Source organism: Sciurus carolinensis, chromosome 7, assembly GCF_902686445.1.
Source record: "Sciurus carolinensis chromosome 7, mSciCar1.2, whole genome shotgun sequence".
Taxonomy (NCBI): domain Eukaryota; kingdom Metazoa; phylum Chordata; class Mammalia; order Rodentia; family Sciuridae; genus Sciurus; species Sciurus carolinensis.
This window is the reverse complement of record NC_062219.1, coordinates 99,582,373-99,601,290: the sequence shown is the minus strand read 5'-3', so window position 1 is coordinate 99,601,290 and position 18,918 is coordinate 99,582,373. Positions and strand designations below refer to the sequence as shown.

Here is an 18,918-nt window from a genome sequence, read left to right as displayed (position 1 = left end):
GAAAAAAGTAAAGCTTTCTAGAGAAAATTACAAAATGTCTTGATAGTGTTTGGCAATTCTGGTTGTGCCCCATGGTCACTTTATTGCAACCCATTCAACACATGGATACGAACAAAAACAAGAATGAACCTAGAACCAGTTAAGGAGCTCCAGGGAGAATTTCCTTTTTTCCTGCCCTTTCTTTTTGCTTGATAATTAACATAGATCCTCAGAAAATTTTTTTTCTTTCCTTTTTTTTTTTTTTGTGTGTGTGTGTTTTGTGGTCTCCTGCAGTCTCCTGACACATTTGGGTTTACTTCTAAGGTGTTTAACTCCTATGTTAAGAAAAAGGAAAAAAAGTGAAGAAGGAAGAATAAAGCTTGTAAATTGGTTTTTAAAAATAACAAGAACAAAAAGAGGCACCGCATTTCTACTTAACACAAAGATAATTCAACATCTTCATTTATGCTATTAAAATCCTCCATGTCTGTGTCTTACATACTGGTTTTATATGCACAAGCATATATCCACAGTACTTCAGTTCTAGCAAAATACAATTCTCATATTCTGGAGCTACATATTTTTGGCTTCAGTCAAAGTCTCTTTTCTATCACATAGAAGAACTAGTGTAGTAGACTCTAACTTTAGATACCAAACTGTGAAAATGGTCATAAATTATTTCTTATAATAAACTGAAATGAACACACTCATAACAAAAACTCAAGTGATCAACATAAAAGACTTTAATACCAAAGAACATTAATAATGAAATAACAAAAAGACATTTAACAATAGAAGCACAATCTAGGCATGGAACCACAAAGCTGAAGGGCCCACTAGAGATTATCTTATTACAAACCCTCTCTCTCTGCACACCCCTCCTGAAACTCTAATCAGTTTAAACATGGAAAAAGAAAAAAGTCAGGTGGAAAGGTACAAAAATCGCCAAAGTCAGAGAATTATGATCAACACCAGAGCCAAAGACTAGGAATAAAAAAGAAAGAAATTAAAGAAACAGCCAAGGTGTTAGGTAGTTTGATTTTAAATAGAGGTTATAACAGCTGAGTGCTAAGTTCAAAGATATAAACCATAGCTTCTAAGATGGGTCTTGCTTTCAAGGCTATTTTTAAGCTATATAAATAGAGGAAATGCTATCCATTTCCAGTGAAATGGTATAAAATGTTGATGAAGTGAGTTAAACAAAATAAAACCGTAAAATTGATTAAGTGGAGAAAGAAGGAAAAGGGTAAGTGGCTACTGGTACCCAAAAAAACCTTTGTAAATTAGATGTTCCTAACTCAAGAAATACCTGTACTATAGAAGGCATTGTGCCACAGATTATGGAGAAAAATGTTAGGCTCATAATTAATACTATTTTGATAAAACATTAGAGACTCTGTTCCAGAGTTTTATTTTTAACACTGGACATGTCACACCTCCCAAAGAGGAACATACAGCATGTAATTCTCTAATGCAATCTGCCATTTCTAAAGCTTTTAAAAATTTATGCTGATAGCTATAAACAATGAAACACTTGACTCCTGTGACATCTTATATCATCCGACTGAGCCACGCTCCCCGAAACAATGGAATACACCACTAATGCTAGACAAATGCAGCTTAATGGGGCAAATGAGTAATTATAAAACTGCCTCAATGTTATACTGATTATAGTAAAACAAGCAAATAAATTAAAAAACAATATACATGCCAAGAAAGGGGGATTCATTTCTCTTCCACAGGGTACAGGGATATACAGAGGTGTATAATTTTACCTCTTCTCTGTGTTTAGTCTAGAATGAAAAGTTAATAACAGGTAGAGAAGGTAAGGAAGGTTCCTTGTGAGCTTTATGACATTCTCTAATTAAAAAACCCCCAAAGATTCAAGCAATTGCTTCCAAAGTGAGATGGAGCTACACTGAAATAAAGGGAAGAAACAAAGGCTTGTCACTGAGTGCTTAGAGAGGTGAGAAGCACCAACCAACTCTGACCCAGAAAATACCCCTTCAGAAAGTTGTTCGGAGGGCTAGGGTTCAGCTCCTAGCTGATCGTTCATGAAGAAAGTCTTCCTTGGGAAGTACATGGAAGTTAGCAATATAATAAAGTATGGTGCCTCATTCTGAATATGATAGTGGAGGCTGAAAAGACAAAGGAAAAATCAACAAACACAGTAACAAAAATTTGGAGCTTCTTTTTGGACTTTAATGATAGCAGTCAAGGTATAAACAGTCATTCAAGATCAGTTCCCCAGGGCCTGAAGTTGCTGCCAGGCCAAAATGTGACATCAGCCTGCAAAAGTAGGCCAGTCTTTTCAGGAAATAAACACCCTGGTTCCTGATTGCTACACCTTATGCTGCCTGCAACAAAAAGCACTTTAATGACATACATTTCAATAGTTAGAACTGATGCAGTGCCAAGTTCATAGAATTTTTATAAAGATTTATTACCTGCTTGGCCCTCTTCCTTGCTTCATCCAAAGATCTTCCTCTTTCTACCAGCCGTTGAACCACTTTTTCCCACCGACTTTGAACACTGATGAGTAGATTCTTAATTAGGACAACATCTTGTTTCTGACTAAAATACTTCAGGTGGGTTCCAGTTTTGTCTAGTTCTATTATCTGCTCTCGGTGAGAATTTACTTCATTGGCAAAAACCTTCCCCCCCGCAAAAAAAAGCACATCATTAGAAACAAGAAAAAAATGGATCGATCTTAAAAATGCTTCTGGTGTCATAAAGCTTAAATTGTTTCAATGGATAAAAGAAAGTTTTCAAGCCACCAAAGTCATACTTTTCCCATGAAAACAGCCCAGAGTCTGAAAGAAGAATGCTATCTATTGGGGTCACTACATACCTTGTGCTCGTCAATTTGAAACAAGACTGTGTCCAAGATAAGACTTGGCCGAGAAACTACATTTAGGGTCTGTTCAGCCTGGGTGAGCCAGTTGATGAAGTCTTGGAGGGAATTATGGAACTCCATTGCCAAGCTGAGAGCCTCTTCCAGTTTAGTCTGTGAAGGCAGATTATTTAGTGTTTGATGCTTAAGGGTTTGGGTTATATTGTTGGTTTGTTTCAAGTTAATCATTCTTTGCAGATTCCTTTCTCTTCCACACTTTATGCATACAGTACCCATGTTAAACAGTCAGCTTATTTTTATAATGGGCCTTTACTAAAATACTAGCAAATCAAACCTCTTTATTAAGCTCCCATCTAGTAAGAAGCATTTCAACAGCTAAAAAAACACTTAATATATACTAAATTGTGCTTATGGGTAATTAACAAAAAAACACAATTACTAAACAGACTCTGTAAAAATAAATCTTGATAGTCACGTAATTAATTGTTGGGGTCAAAAACCTATGGAATACACTTTATGCTCTATCAGTGATAGCATACAATCTATTTCTAGTCATTGTTTTTCTTATAGCATCACTAATAGTAGTACAAATTTCTTAGGTTGTTATTCTGAGTTTTTAAAAAAGTGACAAAAAATTCATAATTTAACATAAATTATAATCATTTTTGGATAAAATTTTTATGTAAATGCTCGTAAAATGTAAGTAGAATCATCTCACTCTTGCTCTTTCTTTGTTTAATGAATGTGATTAGTATCTGAGTGGTTGATAATATTTTTAAAAATATGAATGACACTTGATCTATGATATATTTTATCTATATTGTATACATCCTTCTATTTCTGTTCTTTTGTGTTAGAATACTATGTTCAACTGATGCCATGAAACCCCAAATGTACACAAAATCCTTTTTAAACATGAATTATTAAAAATTCTATTCTTGATAGTTCTACTCAGAAATAAGGCAAAACCCATGCAATAAACCAACTAAAACACTGGTTTTATTATTTTAATCAAAGCACATACTTTCCTTTCATTGAGTTTGGTTTCCACTGATTCCCATTTTTCTTTCAAGTTATTTATGTCTTGGTCAATATTTGTCTCTGCAGATTCGGGGCATCTTGCAAGCATCTGCTGGCCTTTCTTCATCAGACTCTTATATGTTTCTTCTTTAACATCAAAGGCAGCACAGACTTCCTAAATTGAGATACCTTGAAGTTATATGACTTTTAAGAGAATAAAATCTAAGAGTTATATCTTCCCCGGGTCATCAATCCTAAGCTCTTCATCAAATATTCATCTCTCTGGCATAGAGAGTAATCATGACACTCAGTTAAACTTTTCACTATATTCAAACAATACCAGAACCTACAGTCATATCCAGTTTACTGAGAAATCTCAGAAATGGTGCTATCATTATCAATGCATTCTGCATGCCAAGGTTGGAAGCAATAGTTTTTATGCTATCAAAAAAGGTTTCACAGGCTGGGGTTATGGCTCAGTGGTAGAGTGCTTGCCTAACAAGTGTGAGGCACTGGGTTTGATTCTCAGCATCACATAAAAATAAATAAATAAAATAAAGGCATTGTGTCCATCTACAGCTAAAAAGTATTTTTAAAAAAAGAGAAAGATTTCACTAGCCAGGCACAGTGGTACACACCTTTAGTCCCAGCTAAGCAGGAGGTTGAGGCAAGAGGATGGCAAGTTGGAGGCCAGCCTCAGCAACTCAGTAAGACTCTGTCTCAAAATAAATAAAAAGGGTCAGGGTGTAGCTCAGTGGTAGAGCACCCCTGGGTTCCATCCCTACTACCAAAGGGGAGAAAGGAGAAAGAGAAGTATCTTCTTTTAACAGAACAAGAACATATTTTCCAGTCTTCCAAGGTACTAGGTGAGAATATATCATGCTTAAGCAATAATTTTAAGTACATTCTGATTATTTTGAAGATTTTTCTTTATACTTTAAGGCTCAGCAGTTTAAAACTTACTCAGGATTATAACACTATCCATTCAAGCTTATCAATTTGTGGGGAAATGTTGGTTTCTTAAAAATAACTTGATTTCTAAAACCTCATGTGCTGATATAGCAACCTTCTGACTTGAAAATTTTAATCAATAGTGGCGTTGTTTCTAGCACTTACACACATTAATCTCTGCTATAAAATCATGTCTCTTTTAAAGCTTCTTCCCATTATTATGTACAAGATAACACCAGGACGCACACAAAATGGTCAATCTGTTAATCTGAAGCTGGAGCTATAGGAAATCTGTACGTACCATATGGGCGTTAAGCTGCTCTCTGGCTGTTTCTGGTAAACCCCCCAGAGGTTTGGATGCCAGCAGATGACGCTCCGTGTCAGTAAGCCACTGCTGTAAATCCTCGATTTCACCGTGGAACCCTTTGGCCTGCAGTGATAGGGAAGTTTTAAGTTCGAGCCACAAACACTGTCACTTTCAAAGCAGAAAACGAGGTTCAAACAGTCCCAGTCTGCCAAGCCCCACTCTGCATTCCTGACAGCCAGGTACCACTAGGTCTGCCTACCCATTCGGAGAGCTCAGCAGGTAAGAGTATTATGCTAAGAACTGGAGAGGGCCTTCTTCTTTGCTCTGTTCTTTATCCCTCTCATTTCTACTCCTCTCCTTAAAGTATAAAAATTAAACGGCAGTCTGTGAACTAATGAAAGAAATCTGTGCTATTTTGGTCTTGAAAACTATAGAAACATTCAGGATTCAGTCTCTTTATTCACCTGACGTAAGGCACCATCCAGCTGCTGCTTCCTTTTTTCTGTTTTTTCCAGAACGTTTTGCCAGCGCCGATTTAAAACCTCGAGCTTGTGTTGAAGGCTGCTTGCTTCTTCTCCTGCACTTGATTCAATTAGATCATTTCCTGCTTTATTAACGGCTTCCACTGTGGACTGATGGGCTAATACGTCATTTTGAAGCACCTGAAAATATTAAGATAACATCATGTTTGCCAGTTGGTAACACACTGACATCACTTTTAACACAATTGTATTTTCTGGTTATGAAACATTCTGAAAAAAAACCTCATAACAGATTTAGTATGAAGTTTAAAATGATGGAATTAATTTCACTTAACTTTACAGCTTTCCAAGATGTAGTCTACCAATACCCCTTGAAATGATTGTGTGAGGACACCTTGCCAGTTATTCCCATTAGAATGACCTTGAAATTGATGCACTACATATCTGGAGATTATCATTAAAAGGTTCTAAATTTTTTCAATTTATTTGATTAAACTTAATTTTTATGTCTTAAGTACTTAATTTAAAAATATTTTTACCTCTATATATTCATTTTCAAATACAAAATTATCACTTCTAAGATAGAACTATTTTATAATTAGCATTCTAAAGGGAAAGAAAGTAACCAGAGAATATTCTTATTTTCTCTTATTGGAGGGGCACTGCTAATTTCAAAGGAATATAACATTGTAAGAGTCCATTATAATCCTCCCCGATGCTTACTGACTCAGGGTTGACAAAGTAAAGAAAAAGAACTTCAGCTTTCAGCCCATGTCAGATATCACACATCAGTAGGGGAATCAAGACAGGGATTTCAGAGAAGGGCAGTAGCCATCTGAGAGCACTGTTCTCTAACGGTATTTACTTGTTTTCTAAGGCATCTGGTGAAGGAGTGTTTGCCAAAGGCTATAAAACCAACTGAGTAAGGAGTTATCTTTATAGAAAGCAGGTATACTCTTATATGTTAGTAGCAGGAATTGCTTTCTCAAGATGGAAAAGTTAAAAGTTCTTGCCCAAATTTTTAAAAAAAATTCTATAAAATGCAAACTTGTAAATGGTCTAAGTCAAAGCCTAGGAGCAGGAGACTGCAGGACAGGGAAGGATGGAAACATTCCCTTCCTTCCTCCAGCAACTCAGCTGGAATTCTAAGTCATCTAACTTTTGATTTTTGAGCTATGGAAAGAAAGAGAAAAAGAGTCATTTCTAACTACTCAATGATAAACAAAATTAAAAGGTCCCGCCATATCCCCCACCAAAACCGGACCATTTTTCCACCTCTATTATGTATTGTATGCAGTTCGGAACACTGATGTTGCTTTCTAAGACAACTGCCAGGTTTATGAAAATATAAATGCATCTATAAACTCACACTATGAGAATAAACATATTTTGTTTCCATGCAGAGTTAGTCTGATCAGTCATGTTTTGCTCTAAGCAAAGGTATAGCACAGACATTAAATAATGAAGTAAGCTTCTCTATAATCATTCATTATGCAAAATAATCCTAATTTCTTAATCAGATATGGCTGGGCAATGACTCTCCATTTAGACAGGACCAGGCAAAAGAGAAGGAAAAATTTAAACTAAGGAGTTGTTAGGGTGGGGAAAAATATGAAAGAAGGAGAACTAAAGTGAGAACAGTTAAAAACGGCATATCATAATCTTAAATGCTATTTGGATTTTACATTTATTTTTTAAATGTTAGTAAAAGTAAGTTATTAAACGTTCCCTGCCTGATAATCAGGGAAAATTTACTTCAGGTGAAGATTCAGGAACTGGAAGACATTACTAGGAATGTAAATGCTAAAGTCTATGAAAGATGGTGGAATGTCAGGTAAACCCTGCTGTGCATTTATGAAAGTCTTGTGATTCAAGGGATAGGGAATGATCTGCTAAGAATTATAAGCCAGTGTCACAAAGGTGACAGTGACATAAAATGATTTTGTATGAGTCTCTTAAGATTAAAAACTTTCAACTCATAAGCTACAAATCAAAACAAGACATAAAACTTCTTTTAAACATAAATGTTTTAAAAAACTGATTTAGAAAGGAGTATAACACAAAAATACAGTAAAGATAAGAGTGACACAGATACAGAAGGAAAAATCACAATATAATGAAAGATGTACAGATAGACAGTAATCAGTTAGACACCCAAGCAGGCTAAGAGACACTGGGTGGGGAAAGGGGCCAGAAGAAAAACGAAATCTGTGTCAAAACAACCACATTTTGAACCCATATTTTAGGCTATGCACAACAACTTTTAAAAATAGGTGAAGTTAGTCTAATGACAGGTATAATTAGGAATCTTAATTGTTCACGTTTGCCATGCAGGCCCAGTGAAATTTAGCCATGAACTTCCCATCTTTGCTGTATTTGATAACAACTACACTGAACAATGAGAAAAATATTTTAATAAATGCCTTTTAAGTAGTTTAATCCTTAGCTACCAATGTCAAATATGAACTTGTATTAAAATCATAACCCTGAAAAATGCATAAAGAAACATACCAAAAACTTTGAAGACACTAAAAATGCATGGAGAAGAAACATAATACATAGGGTAGTAACAGTTACATACATGATGCTTGGCAAGTTCAATTTCAATGGCTTTAGGGTCTCCTCCAACAGGTTTCTGTTCACTTAGCAAGCCTTCAGTGTGTGTCAGCCATGCCAAGAGCTCATCCAGAGCATGCTGGAACTGACCCAGTGCTAACAGAGCGCCCTCCAGCTTGTGCTATGAGAAAGCAGAGAGAAAGAAGATCCATCTATGAATATGACAGTACAAATGACCCATATTCATTAAAAAGGGCAAAAATCAATTGTTTCCTTCTGTCAATAAGCACATCCCATGAAACCCAATCATCATATCCTTCCACATTTCTAGTTTGACCTTCTTTGTGGTTAAAAAAATAGCATAAGCAAAAAGAGCTCTAATAAGAGAATCTGGGACTTCAAAAGTTTATTTCCCTAATTGCCTGATTTTATTTTTAGTAATTATCTTACATTAATGTCTAAGATCAACAATGCATAGCTTCATAACAAAAGTCTTGGTGTTTACCTGTCTGTTGATAATTCTCTCATCCAGGCTATCCCATATCAATTTCAGTTCCATTAACGGGTCTTGAACTGTGTGTTTGTCACTTTCTTCTGTTACTTTTTTCAGCAAAAGTTCTGCTTGATGGTTCAGTCTTTCCATTTCTATTTGTTGTTGATAGGCCTCTGACTTAAATTGCTGTTTTAAAAAAAGATACAAGGGATTTTTTTTTTAACATATTGGTAACTTTAAACAAACAAAAATTCTGGGGTTAAATTGTTATTCTAATTCATATTTCCTATCGTGGGGAGGTGAGAAGAAATAAAAATCAAACATGGGGTTAACAGATGAAAGAATACAGACAAAAAATTAAGGGAAGTGTTTACTCTTTATTCATTGTTTCTAATGAAAAGATATTTCTATTTATAATTTTGATATTTCATTTTTGTTTTCTACAACAAAAATTGAACAAATTTAGAAGTCTGAGCATATTCCAATACCTAATTGTACACTAAAAATGAGTTTTGAAATTATAGAAAAGAAGAAAATAAAATGTGCATTAACATATACAAAAACCAGAAAACAATGTACCTAAGGAACTCAGTATTTCCTGCTCTAAAACATACATGCATCTTGCATCCCCTCGTAATTCTTCTTTGTGATTATGTTACATTCATTAATATTTAGTTATTCCTACATTTCACCCTCTGGTGACACAGACTAACGCTATTCTCTGTCATGGTGCCTCCTGTATTACTGACATGTAGTTAATAACCTTGGCTTTGCCAATCAACAGGTTAGAAAATGGTTGCTTTTAACAGTAAAATTGTTCTGTTACAAAATATTTCCATAAAATATCTGCATCTGTAATGGTAAATAATTAATGGTTAAGCAGTTCCTTAATTTTCTTTCAAACATATGAAAATAATAAGTAAATTATAGTGACCACTTACTATGATCAAATTAGTCAACCAACTTACTATAAGGAAAATACTTTCACACTCCTTTCAAGCTCAGGACACAAGAGTAGAGCAGTCAGATAACTTTTCTGAGGTCATTTAGTTAGCAAGTGGATGAACTCAAACCTAAACCCAGACAACTTGATTTCAGAGTTTTTTTTCCTAACAGCTTGCTCACCTGAGATAAACACAAGTATCCAAAATAAATTCTCCTCCACCACAGTCATTGTACATATAAAGTATGTCATGTGTTTGCTATAGGACAGGCAAAGTAAAACAAAGGAAAATAATCTCAATCTAACAACAGTAAGAGTGAAATTCTCAAGAAGAATATTTGTTTCTAATGAAAAAGTCTGTCAGAGTCAGATGAAAATGCCACAATTCTAAAGCCAGATGATTATTTTACATAAAAGTCTAGAGGACTTCACTGACAGTGGTCTCTGTATGAACAATTAGGAAGGCAATAGCTGATCTCATTTCAGTAAATGATCACCCTATGGAGAGGATTTTTCATAGCTGGAGATCAAGAACCACAAAAGCAAAGGTGACAGAGGAAAGTAGATGGATATCAACAAACATTTATAAAACAAACATTTTGGGAAATATAACTATACCATGAATGGGTCCTTAGCCTATTAGAGTGAACTAATTACTCAGAACACATGAAAGAAAAAAAATGTTGCTACATGTGTATTGATGAAACAGTCCCCACACTCCTTCCTGCCCCCAACATGAAGATATTTGACAGACTGTATACCAACTCTTAAGAGTAAGTTGCTTCTGGGTACAACATATTTTAGGAAACTTAAGAAAGACTGGTTCCTGTACTTTCAGCTTATTTGTATTTTCCTACTTTTCTATAAGGAACAGTATAAATTAACAATAAAACAACTAGTATATTTCCTTTTTTAATGAGCACTTAGTTACTGTTTACTATGTGTAGGTACTATATTAAGCCAGTTTCAAAAGCAAACTGTGATTCTTCACTTATGTAAAATACATTTCATGTTAGGAATCTTATGATTCAAGAACTTTAAAATGGGGTGTTAGGTGTATGGTTCAGTGGTAGAACATTTGCCTAGCATGAATGAGGTACTGGGTTCAATCCCCAGCAACAGGAGAACAAAACAAACAAACAGAAATGCAGAGAAGCCTTTGATAAATGACTTAGCTCCCACACATACCTTTAGCTCTTCAATCTGCTGCTTGACAGTTTCAAGATCTGTTCCGATGGGAGACATTGAAGCTAATTTACCACCTGCAATATCTACCCAGTCAAATACTGCCTGAAAGACACATTAGTCCACCTGTTAATATAATAGTATATTTGAAGCTGCAACAATACCTTATGTGTTTCAGAAAAGTCTTAACTTACCTCTTTTTTTAGGTACTAAATATATTTTAAAAGTGACGGTGCACTTTAACGAAGTTGCCACAGCACACAGTAGGGGGAAGATCTTAAAAAATATCTGATATTGTTGTCATTGATGAGCAACTTAAGCAGAACTTAAGCAGCAAACTGGGAAATGAAATATCTTCCACTCCCTAATCACACTTTGGACCCTCCAGAGCACCTGGGATCTTCCACCTCTAGTGACACCAACTGCAGGTCTTTAGTAAATCCAGTGGCTCTTCATGACCAACAGGAACTCCAATGGCCCTTATTTTTCTAGCAGTGGCAAGGAGTCTGTACAAGTCCTCTAGCCATGGAGGACAACACAACTCAAAGATTCACCACCATGACCTGGCCTTACCAACAGGGCTGGAGCCTGATTTAATGACTACTTGGTAGTAACTAATAAGTTATCACTTTGTTTAAAAAAAAAAAATGGGTGGAAAGTTTTAACGAGGTGTTATTTGTAGTGAATTTTTTCATATATTTCCAAAGTTCAAAACCCTTTTCAGCTGACAAAAAGCCTGGTAGTGATATTTATTTTTACAAATATAGAAATGGCATAATGAAAAAGGAAAAGATGTTCTCATCTGAACATTAAAAAGAATATTCACTCAGTGTTATGGAAATACTTAGAGAGAGGTTTTTTTCCATATGGTAAGAGGGATCAAAGATTAAACTCCTGCCAGTCTGTTAGGAAATGGAACAAAGTTAGGGAAGAAATATCCCTGCGTTGGCCTCCAATGACAAAAGAATTTTTGGTTATTAAAAACACCAACTCATAAATGGTTAATGAACTGAATAACAACCTTTAAGAGATGTGAAAAACAACTATTAAAAGAAACTATATATATATGGAAAAGAAGAAAACACTTTTACACACCAGATTATGACCTAATAAAATGGAAATCTATTTTAGTACACGGAGAACATTGGCTTCAAATCAAATTTCTTTACTTCTGACTTTAGTTAAACTTGGTGATATTTTTAGATAGTGTTTACTCCTTTCATCTTATTCCACTCAACCCCAGAACAGAATTCAGTCTCAGTTCCATTTCACCGTCTGGTGCTGAACCATGTGTGAAAATTCTGTGAGAAAGTACATTCACTTAAGAAAAATATTTCTTTTTAAAGTAAATTTCACTGTATGTTTAAAAACGTGTTTAGATGTGCATTTAAATCTTTATATCTGAAAGGTCAGAAATACCATCTAGAATGCCAAACATGAATTGGAGTAGGTGGGGCAATTACAGGAATAGATTTGGCACAGTGGTGGGATGGTGCCAATGTGTAAATCTGTAGACATCAACTAGTATGATAACTCCTTCAGTTGAAACCAGCAGACACACAGTAACCACCTTACCTGCAGTCCATCCTGGTACTGAACAGCAGCCTGCATGGCCTCCTCCAGCTTGTCAATTCTGTCTTTCCAAGCTTTATTTAGAGAATCCCAGGCAGAATTTAACTATGATATAAACATTAAAAGTTTTTTAGTGTCAAGTTTAAAATTTTTAACTAGTTGTTAAAACATATTAAACATATTTGAGTTAACTAAACTGTTAGAAAGGCATTCTGATAAGAGTAGAAACTAAGCCAGTTGTACCTCATCTATGCTCTTCTTGACGATAGGTTTATCAGGTTCCCCACATGCAGCAATGAGTTCAGAACCCAGGTTAATGACCATGTCTAGCTCTTCCTGTAGCCCATCTATTTCTTCCCTTATGGCCTAGAATAAGAAAGTAACAGCCTTACAATGTTAAGCAAAATCACACTGAAACTTATTTCTGCAATAAATTTCCTCAACATAAAACAGAAAAAATATTTTAAAGTAAAAACAGCACTGTTTAAGTAACAAATGTCACATTTTTATTATAAGAACACAAATAAATAATAAATACTGTAACAATACAGGAACAAAACTTAAAAAACATCAATAATACTGTAAAGCATAGGAAGTTATTTTGTTTAGGAAACCAAACACACCTCACAATATGCATTTTTAGATATAAGCTCAAAGACTTTATAGAATTAATGTATGTTAACAGATTTAGGGCAACCAAGCTTTGGATTTAATGTCTTTATTCTAGCTAGGACTTGTAAACTACAAAAACATAACAGAAATGAAATATACTATCTTTGCTTTTGTCTTCTTGGTTAAATATATATTAATTCACTTAACAAATATTTAATAAGCATAAACCAAGCCCTAAGACACAGGAGATATAAAGAAAAATAGAACCCACAGTCCATCAGGAAAAACAGAGGTATAAGCAACAATAAGTCACACTGTGTGTAGAATCTGAAAGTTTAATGGCAAAAAAGATGGTAATTTATTCTTAGCAAATAATTCTGCTAAGTGTACAAGAAAGAGTTACATGGGGGTTAATAACTGAGCTGAAACTTGAGGCCTGAACAGGATTTGTCACCAGAGTGGCCAAAAGTACATTCTAAGGTGAGGAAATAAAATGTGTAAAGGTACAGATGAACACTCAGAAAAGCACAGCAGGTAGGGGGAGGTGACACTTTTTAATCACTACAATAGAGGTAGCCTGGTAAAGAAGCATAGAATAGAAGTCTTTGGAAACAGGCCTGGGCTAGGTTGGTACATAAACAGCTGTTCTAGGAAGTTTAGGTTTTATCCAGCAGGCAGTGCCTCTGAGGGTTTTTAAGCAATAAAAGCAGATCTAAAGAGATGATTGGCAGCAAGGTTAGAGGCCTGGCAATGAAAGAGACTGCACTGTGGCTTACTTTGGAAGCCAAAAGGAGAGATAATGAGGCCCTGAAAAGGCAGAAGCAGTGGAGATGGGGAGAAATTATTTTAAATATACAGTCTTCAAGCAAAAATTGTGGGTGTATTCCATCTCCTACCAATCATCATGCATTCCATGTTCAGAAACAAACATAAAATTTTAACAGAATAATATTCCTAACATATACCACAGGAATCCAGGTTTCATTATGCCACACCTATTTTTTTCTGAAACTTTAAATGAGATTTTCTGCTTACCTCTGCTGCTTCTTGCTGTTGTTTTACTACTGAGGGATCAATTCCAGGATCCTCCAGGTCCCGGATGAAATCTTGAGTATCTTTAGTGGTAACCACCAGTGACATGTGATCACACCAGAACTTTTCTGCTAGTTCCATTACGTCCAGGAGTTTAGCTTCCCTTTCCTCCACCAATGTGTGTATGTTCTCCCAAATGAAAACCATTTGGTCAAGTTTATCCTGAACAGCTATGGAGCCAAACAGTATTAGCAAGGATGCTGATTAGCTCCATTGAAGCAATAAAACAAAATGTTTTAGCTCACACAGAAAGCAGCAATTCAGTTAGCTAGGTGTCTAACACTGGACTAGGTTTTGGCTGATCAAGTCTGATCAGTATCACTGGGCCCAAAGAGCCTATCCCAGGTAACGCAAGATCAGTGGGTCTCTTGCTCTCCTGAACCAAAGCATTTCCTGAAAAAAAGTGGATGCTCAAAGCAGCAAGAGTAGATCCAGGTTTAATAAGTTTTAAGTTCACTAAGGCTTCTTAATTCCTCAAAAATTAAGTAACCATGTAAACACATTTGTTATGCTCTCCAACTCAAGAATAAACTTGTCTGTTCAGTCCCAGGAATACAAAAATGTAGGATGTGCATTTTTGGCTTGCTTCTAGATACATTTATCATGAATTTCCACTATGCACAAGCCCAGCTCATGGCTCTAAGCTGTATGGGTTATGGTCTTGCCATTTCTGTGGTTATGGAAGAGAGCAGGCATACTAGGGAAGATAATATAATCAGTGATGAGAAAAAAATTATTAAAAAAATCTTAGGTTTGGCCTTATTAGTACTGTGCTTTAATCTACTTGTTTAAAAGGCCCAGAGAACACATGGTCTTTGTATAATGGCATGGTTTGTATTCAGTCAATTAATTTCACAAATGCAGGAAGACATTAACAAGGGATTTGTATACACAGCCCTTCCACCCTAAACACGTATCTGTAATGCATTTTCCGAGATCTGGCATTTTGTTATGCAACTGGACTATCAGAGAACAGCATAAAAATATAAAAGTATAGTTGAATTTTTCAAAACGATTACCTTTGGCAGATATGTCTTTATCAGTGCCACCAGATCTAGCAATCATTTCCTCTCCCCTCTGCTTGAGAGTTTCATACAGTGGTTGCAGCTTTTCCATGTCTACTGACACGTTCTTATTTTCACTGATTTGCTCCTTGATCTTCTCCACCTCAGCAGAGATAGAAGGTGGCTGCCTCAGGCGTTCCACAATGCGTTCCAGGCTCTCAAGGATCTGGTCAATCTTGTCATGAAACTAGTAGTACAATAGTGGGATCATTTTTGAGGAAAAGATCTGGGATACTAAAGTGTGAAATTTAAGTGAAAAATAAAACCACCCATCTAATTTCTTCAATTAAGGACTAAATCTTAGTCCCTTTTGTCAATATATCTATTCAAAGAGTTAAATCTAGCTGGTATATGAAGTCATGCTTAAAATCATGACTTGTATACACACCTTTGTTTTACACTACGTAGGTAGAATGAACTTAGTTTCTTTTAAATAATCACAGGTATTAAGAAATGATATATATTAACATACAACTGGACCACTGGAGAGCAGCATCTATTTTAACCTGCTGCTTCATCTTGTTATTACAATTCAAATTAATTTTAAAATTTATATTCAATAAACCAGATATTTGTCAATCAAAGTTGATTGTTTTCTTCTTTTTTTAGTGACTATTTTGGTATTCTAAAAACTTATATTCTTAAGTGTGAAATTCATGGGCAATTTTGATTGAACAAATTCTTTAAGCTATATGTATTTCCTAAAGTGAAAAAATGTCAAAACATTCCACAATGTTGTATTAGAAGTTTGTTTTTAGGGCTAGGGAACATATGTTTAAAATGTACAAGGCGCTGGGTTCAGATCCTGGTACCAAAAAAATAAAAAGTAAACAAGTTTGTATTTAATTCATGGTCAAACACAAACTCAGATATATGAGATAATTTTAAATTAAAATTATTTTTTCTTCTTTTTTGGTACTAGGGATTAAACCCAGGGGTACTTAACCACTCAGCTACATTCCCAGTCCTTTTAAAAAAATATTTTATTTAGAGACAGGGTCCTGCTGAGTTGCTCAGGCCTTGCTAAGTTGCTGAGGCTGATTTTGAACTTGTGATCCTCCTGCCTCAGGCTCCTGAGCCATTGGGATCAGAGAAATGCACCACTGCACCCAGCTAAATTTGTTGTTTTTATATTAAGCAAATTATAAAAAGTGGTCCATTCACAAGTTCTCCTTTATCCTCAAAGTTTAGGGAACCATCATTTGGGATTATAGAAAATAGACCACTCTAATATTCTGTATGTAATGATAGAAACCAAACCTTGGAAGTGGAACACCTTTAAGTAATTCCAAAATTGACTTCTTGAAAAAAGGTATTTTCAAGGAAGGAAAAAAAAAATTATTTCCAACTTCATATTTGTTTCCTTTTTATCATTCAGCCTTCCCTCTTACTGCCTTGAGAATGTTTTATTAGTAATGACAGTAATATTTTATCTCTACCAATGCCAAATGCTACCTTCCACTCAGGATGGACATGGAATTAAATATCTGACAATGATGGTGACTATATGTTTCTTAGTCACCGAAAATTATTTTTTATTGTGTCTTAAAGCAGGCAGAGAAATATAAGGGCTGGGCACAAGCAAACACCACCTCTGAGAGACAAATACCCTGTGTCAATACCCTGAGTTAGTGGAGTGAAATAATTCTGGTTGAAATTTAATCAGATCTAAGAAGACGCCTTTCCCTGCTTTGCTGTTTGGAAGGACCCAGTTCTATTTCTAGTGTAAATGATTACCTGAGTTGATTGAGAAATGGCTTCATCCAGGGCCACAGCTCGCTTTTTGACATCTTCTTTAATTTGACTGTAAAGGGTGTCAGCTGCCACATACTTCTCTTGGATAGAGAAGCCTTCCCTTGGGCTCAATTCCAGTAACTGTGGTCCAGTCTTGTTCATCTTATCTATATGAGGCTTGTGTTCAGCTATCAACTCACGCAGTTGCTATAACAAACCAAACAACTTCTCAGTATCTCAGGGTCACACCTCCATATTACAGCTGTCTGCACCCCCAATGCATCCAGCTGGCAAGAAATACCAAACAAATGCCCTCCCCATCGCAAGGCATTTAACACATGATGGCTCATACAACTCCTTGCCAGGAAGAGATGGCCCTGATACAAATATTAAACAACAGTCTAGTCATGCCGAAGACCCTTTAAGGGTACACACACACAATTGCTGGTTGAGTGAAATAATGAACCCAGTTCTTCATGTATTCCATGCCAATAGCAGTACACTTTGACAGGAGCATGAGCCAAGGGTCATTTTAGATGAAAAGATTCTGACCTCCTATGTCTCTCCAGAGACCAAGTAGTAACTCTTGATGTACCTTTGTACATACTCATGGGTATGTATTAAAATAGGGAGAAAGGAAAAAAGGGAATGGAAAGCAGCTCAGTAGAAGGCAGACAGTGCTGAGAGTAAAAACTCAAGATAAAGGGATGTGAGGGTGATGTAAGCCCACAAGGCATTGCACTTACATATGTGAACCAATATAAATGGATACACATATATGACATTATATTGTTTATGTATATTAGAATCTATTCTACATATATATGATATAGACATTATACATACATATGAATGAGTTTACTTCTATTTACTATTTTAAAATGTTAAAAGTTGTAAGGGTTATCAACCTTTCAAATACACAGCTACATACTGAGTATTATGTGAAAAGTGCATTCAAAAAAAATGTGTCTTAGGCAGATGTTGTGTAACTTTGTCATCTAAATGACAGATATAAAGATAATTAATTATATTAATGAGTGGAGGTGGGATCCAGGTGGAGCCCCATTCCCTCTGATAGATATGATGTATTGGAGGCCTAAGTAAACTTGGAATAGTTATACTTCATGGATCCTGGGTTCTCTGTTGAACAGCTTTACTCAAGGGTCAAGCCCAAAACCACTCCCAGGGAAGCTTTGCCTCAAGTTTCTCTGAGGCCAGCCTCCATGCAGCACTAAGGAGCCTTCCAACTGTCCACATGGTGCATTGGGTTCCCTCATCAGCAGTTCCTTGTCCCCATCAGAAAGTACATCCCCAAACAGTTTGCTATCCAACCCCTAATAAGACCTTCTCTGAAAGAAATTACTTTCAGGAAGACCATCTAAAGATAAGCTACCCATTTTTTTTTGTACATTTAAATTTCTATTATTCATACAGAAGAATCATCAGGATGAACATAAATGGGTTTTTTTATTCAAAGTGTCCAGTCATATGGATTATTGTGAGAACTTGTTGAGGAAATCAGTATAGTACATCAATTGTCCCCTATGTAACATACTATTTTTAAAGTTTTTCTGAAGGTTGCTTCAAAGTACTTCAGGAAAGAGCTAAACAGGAATTCATTTAAAAAGGAAGAGGATGTCTAACTGAATATGCTGCATGTAAGGACATGGGAGGTCCAGGCCTGCAATCCAGCTTCTGGGTGTTCCAGAATGAGCTCTCCTTATTTTCATTCCATATAATCAGATCATCTCTTCCTACTGCTTAACATAATGGAGGTGGTGATGGCAATAACAGCTATGATAAAATCGAGTGGGAAAGGAGAGCTGGAGATGTCACACACATTCTGGTTTCAGTATTCCATCATGCACACTTGGAAAACAACTCACGCTCAGAGTTCTGAGCAACTCATGCTCAGAGGTTCCAAGACCTCTGCTGTTTCTCAGGCTGCTTAGAGATCTTATCTGTGCAGTATTAGTAAGAGACAACTTAGCCTAGAGAGCACTGTGATGGGCCTTTTGCAGATCATTCTGTAACACAACAGAGGACACCCACTGGATGCCCACACTTGGGCGTA

The 18,918-nt window shown here is 35.8% G+C and overlaps 1 protein-coding gene across 1 annotated transcript in view; it reads right to left on the bottom strand.

Moving 5' to 3' along the window:
• Dst (dystonin) overlaps positions 1 to 18,918 on the bottom strand; it is a 456,059-nt gene that overhangs the window by 30,359 nt on the left and 406,782 nt on the right. The window contains 13 exon segments of the mRNA XM_047559692.1: positions 2,427 to 2,633; positions 2,831 to 2,986; positions 3,858 to 4,028; positions 5,106 to 5,234; positions 5,576 to 5,773; positions 8,175 to 8,330; positions 8,655 to 8,828; positions 10,774 to 10,875; positions 12,346 to 12,447; positions 12,586 to 12,708; positions 13,990 to 14,216; positions 15,066 to 15,297; positions 16,848 to 17,051. Coding sequence (XP_047415648.1) covers positions 2,427 to 2,633; positions 2,831 to 2,986; positions 3,858 to 4,028; positions 5,106 to 5,234; positions 5,576 to 5,773; positions 8,175 to 8,330; positions 8,655 to 8,828; positions 10,774 to 10,875; positions 12,346 to 12,447; positions 12,586 to 12,708; positions 13,990 to 14,216; positions 15,066 to 15,297; positions 16,848 to 17,051 — 2,181 coding nt within the window.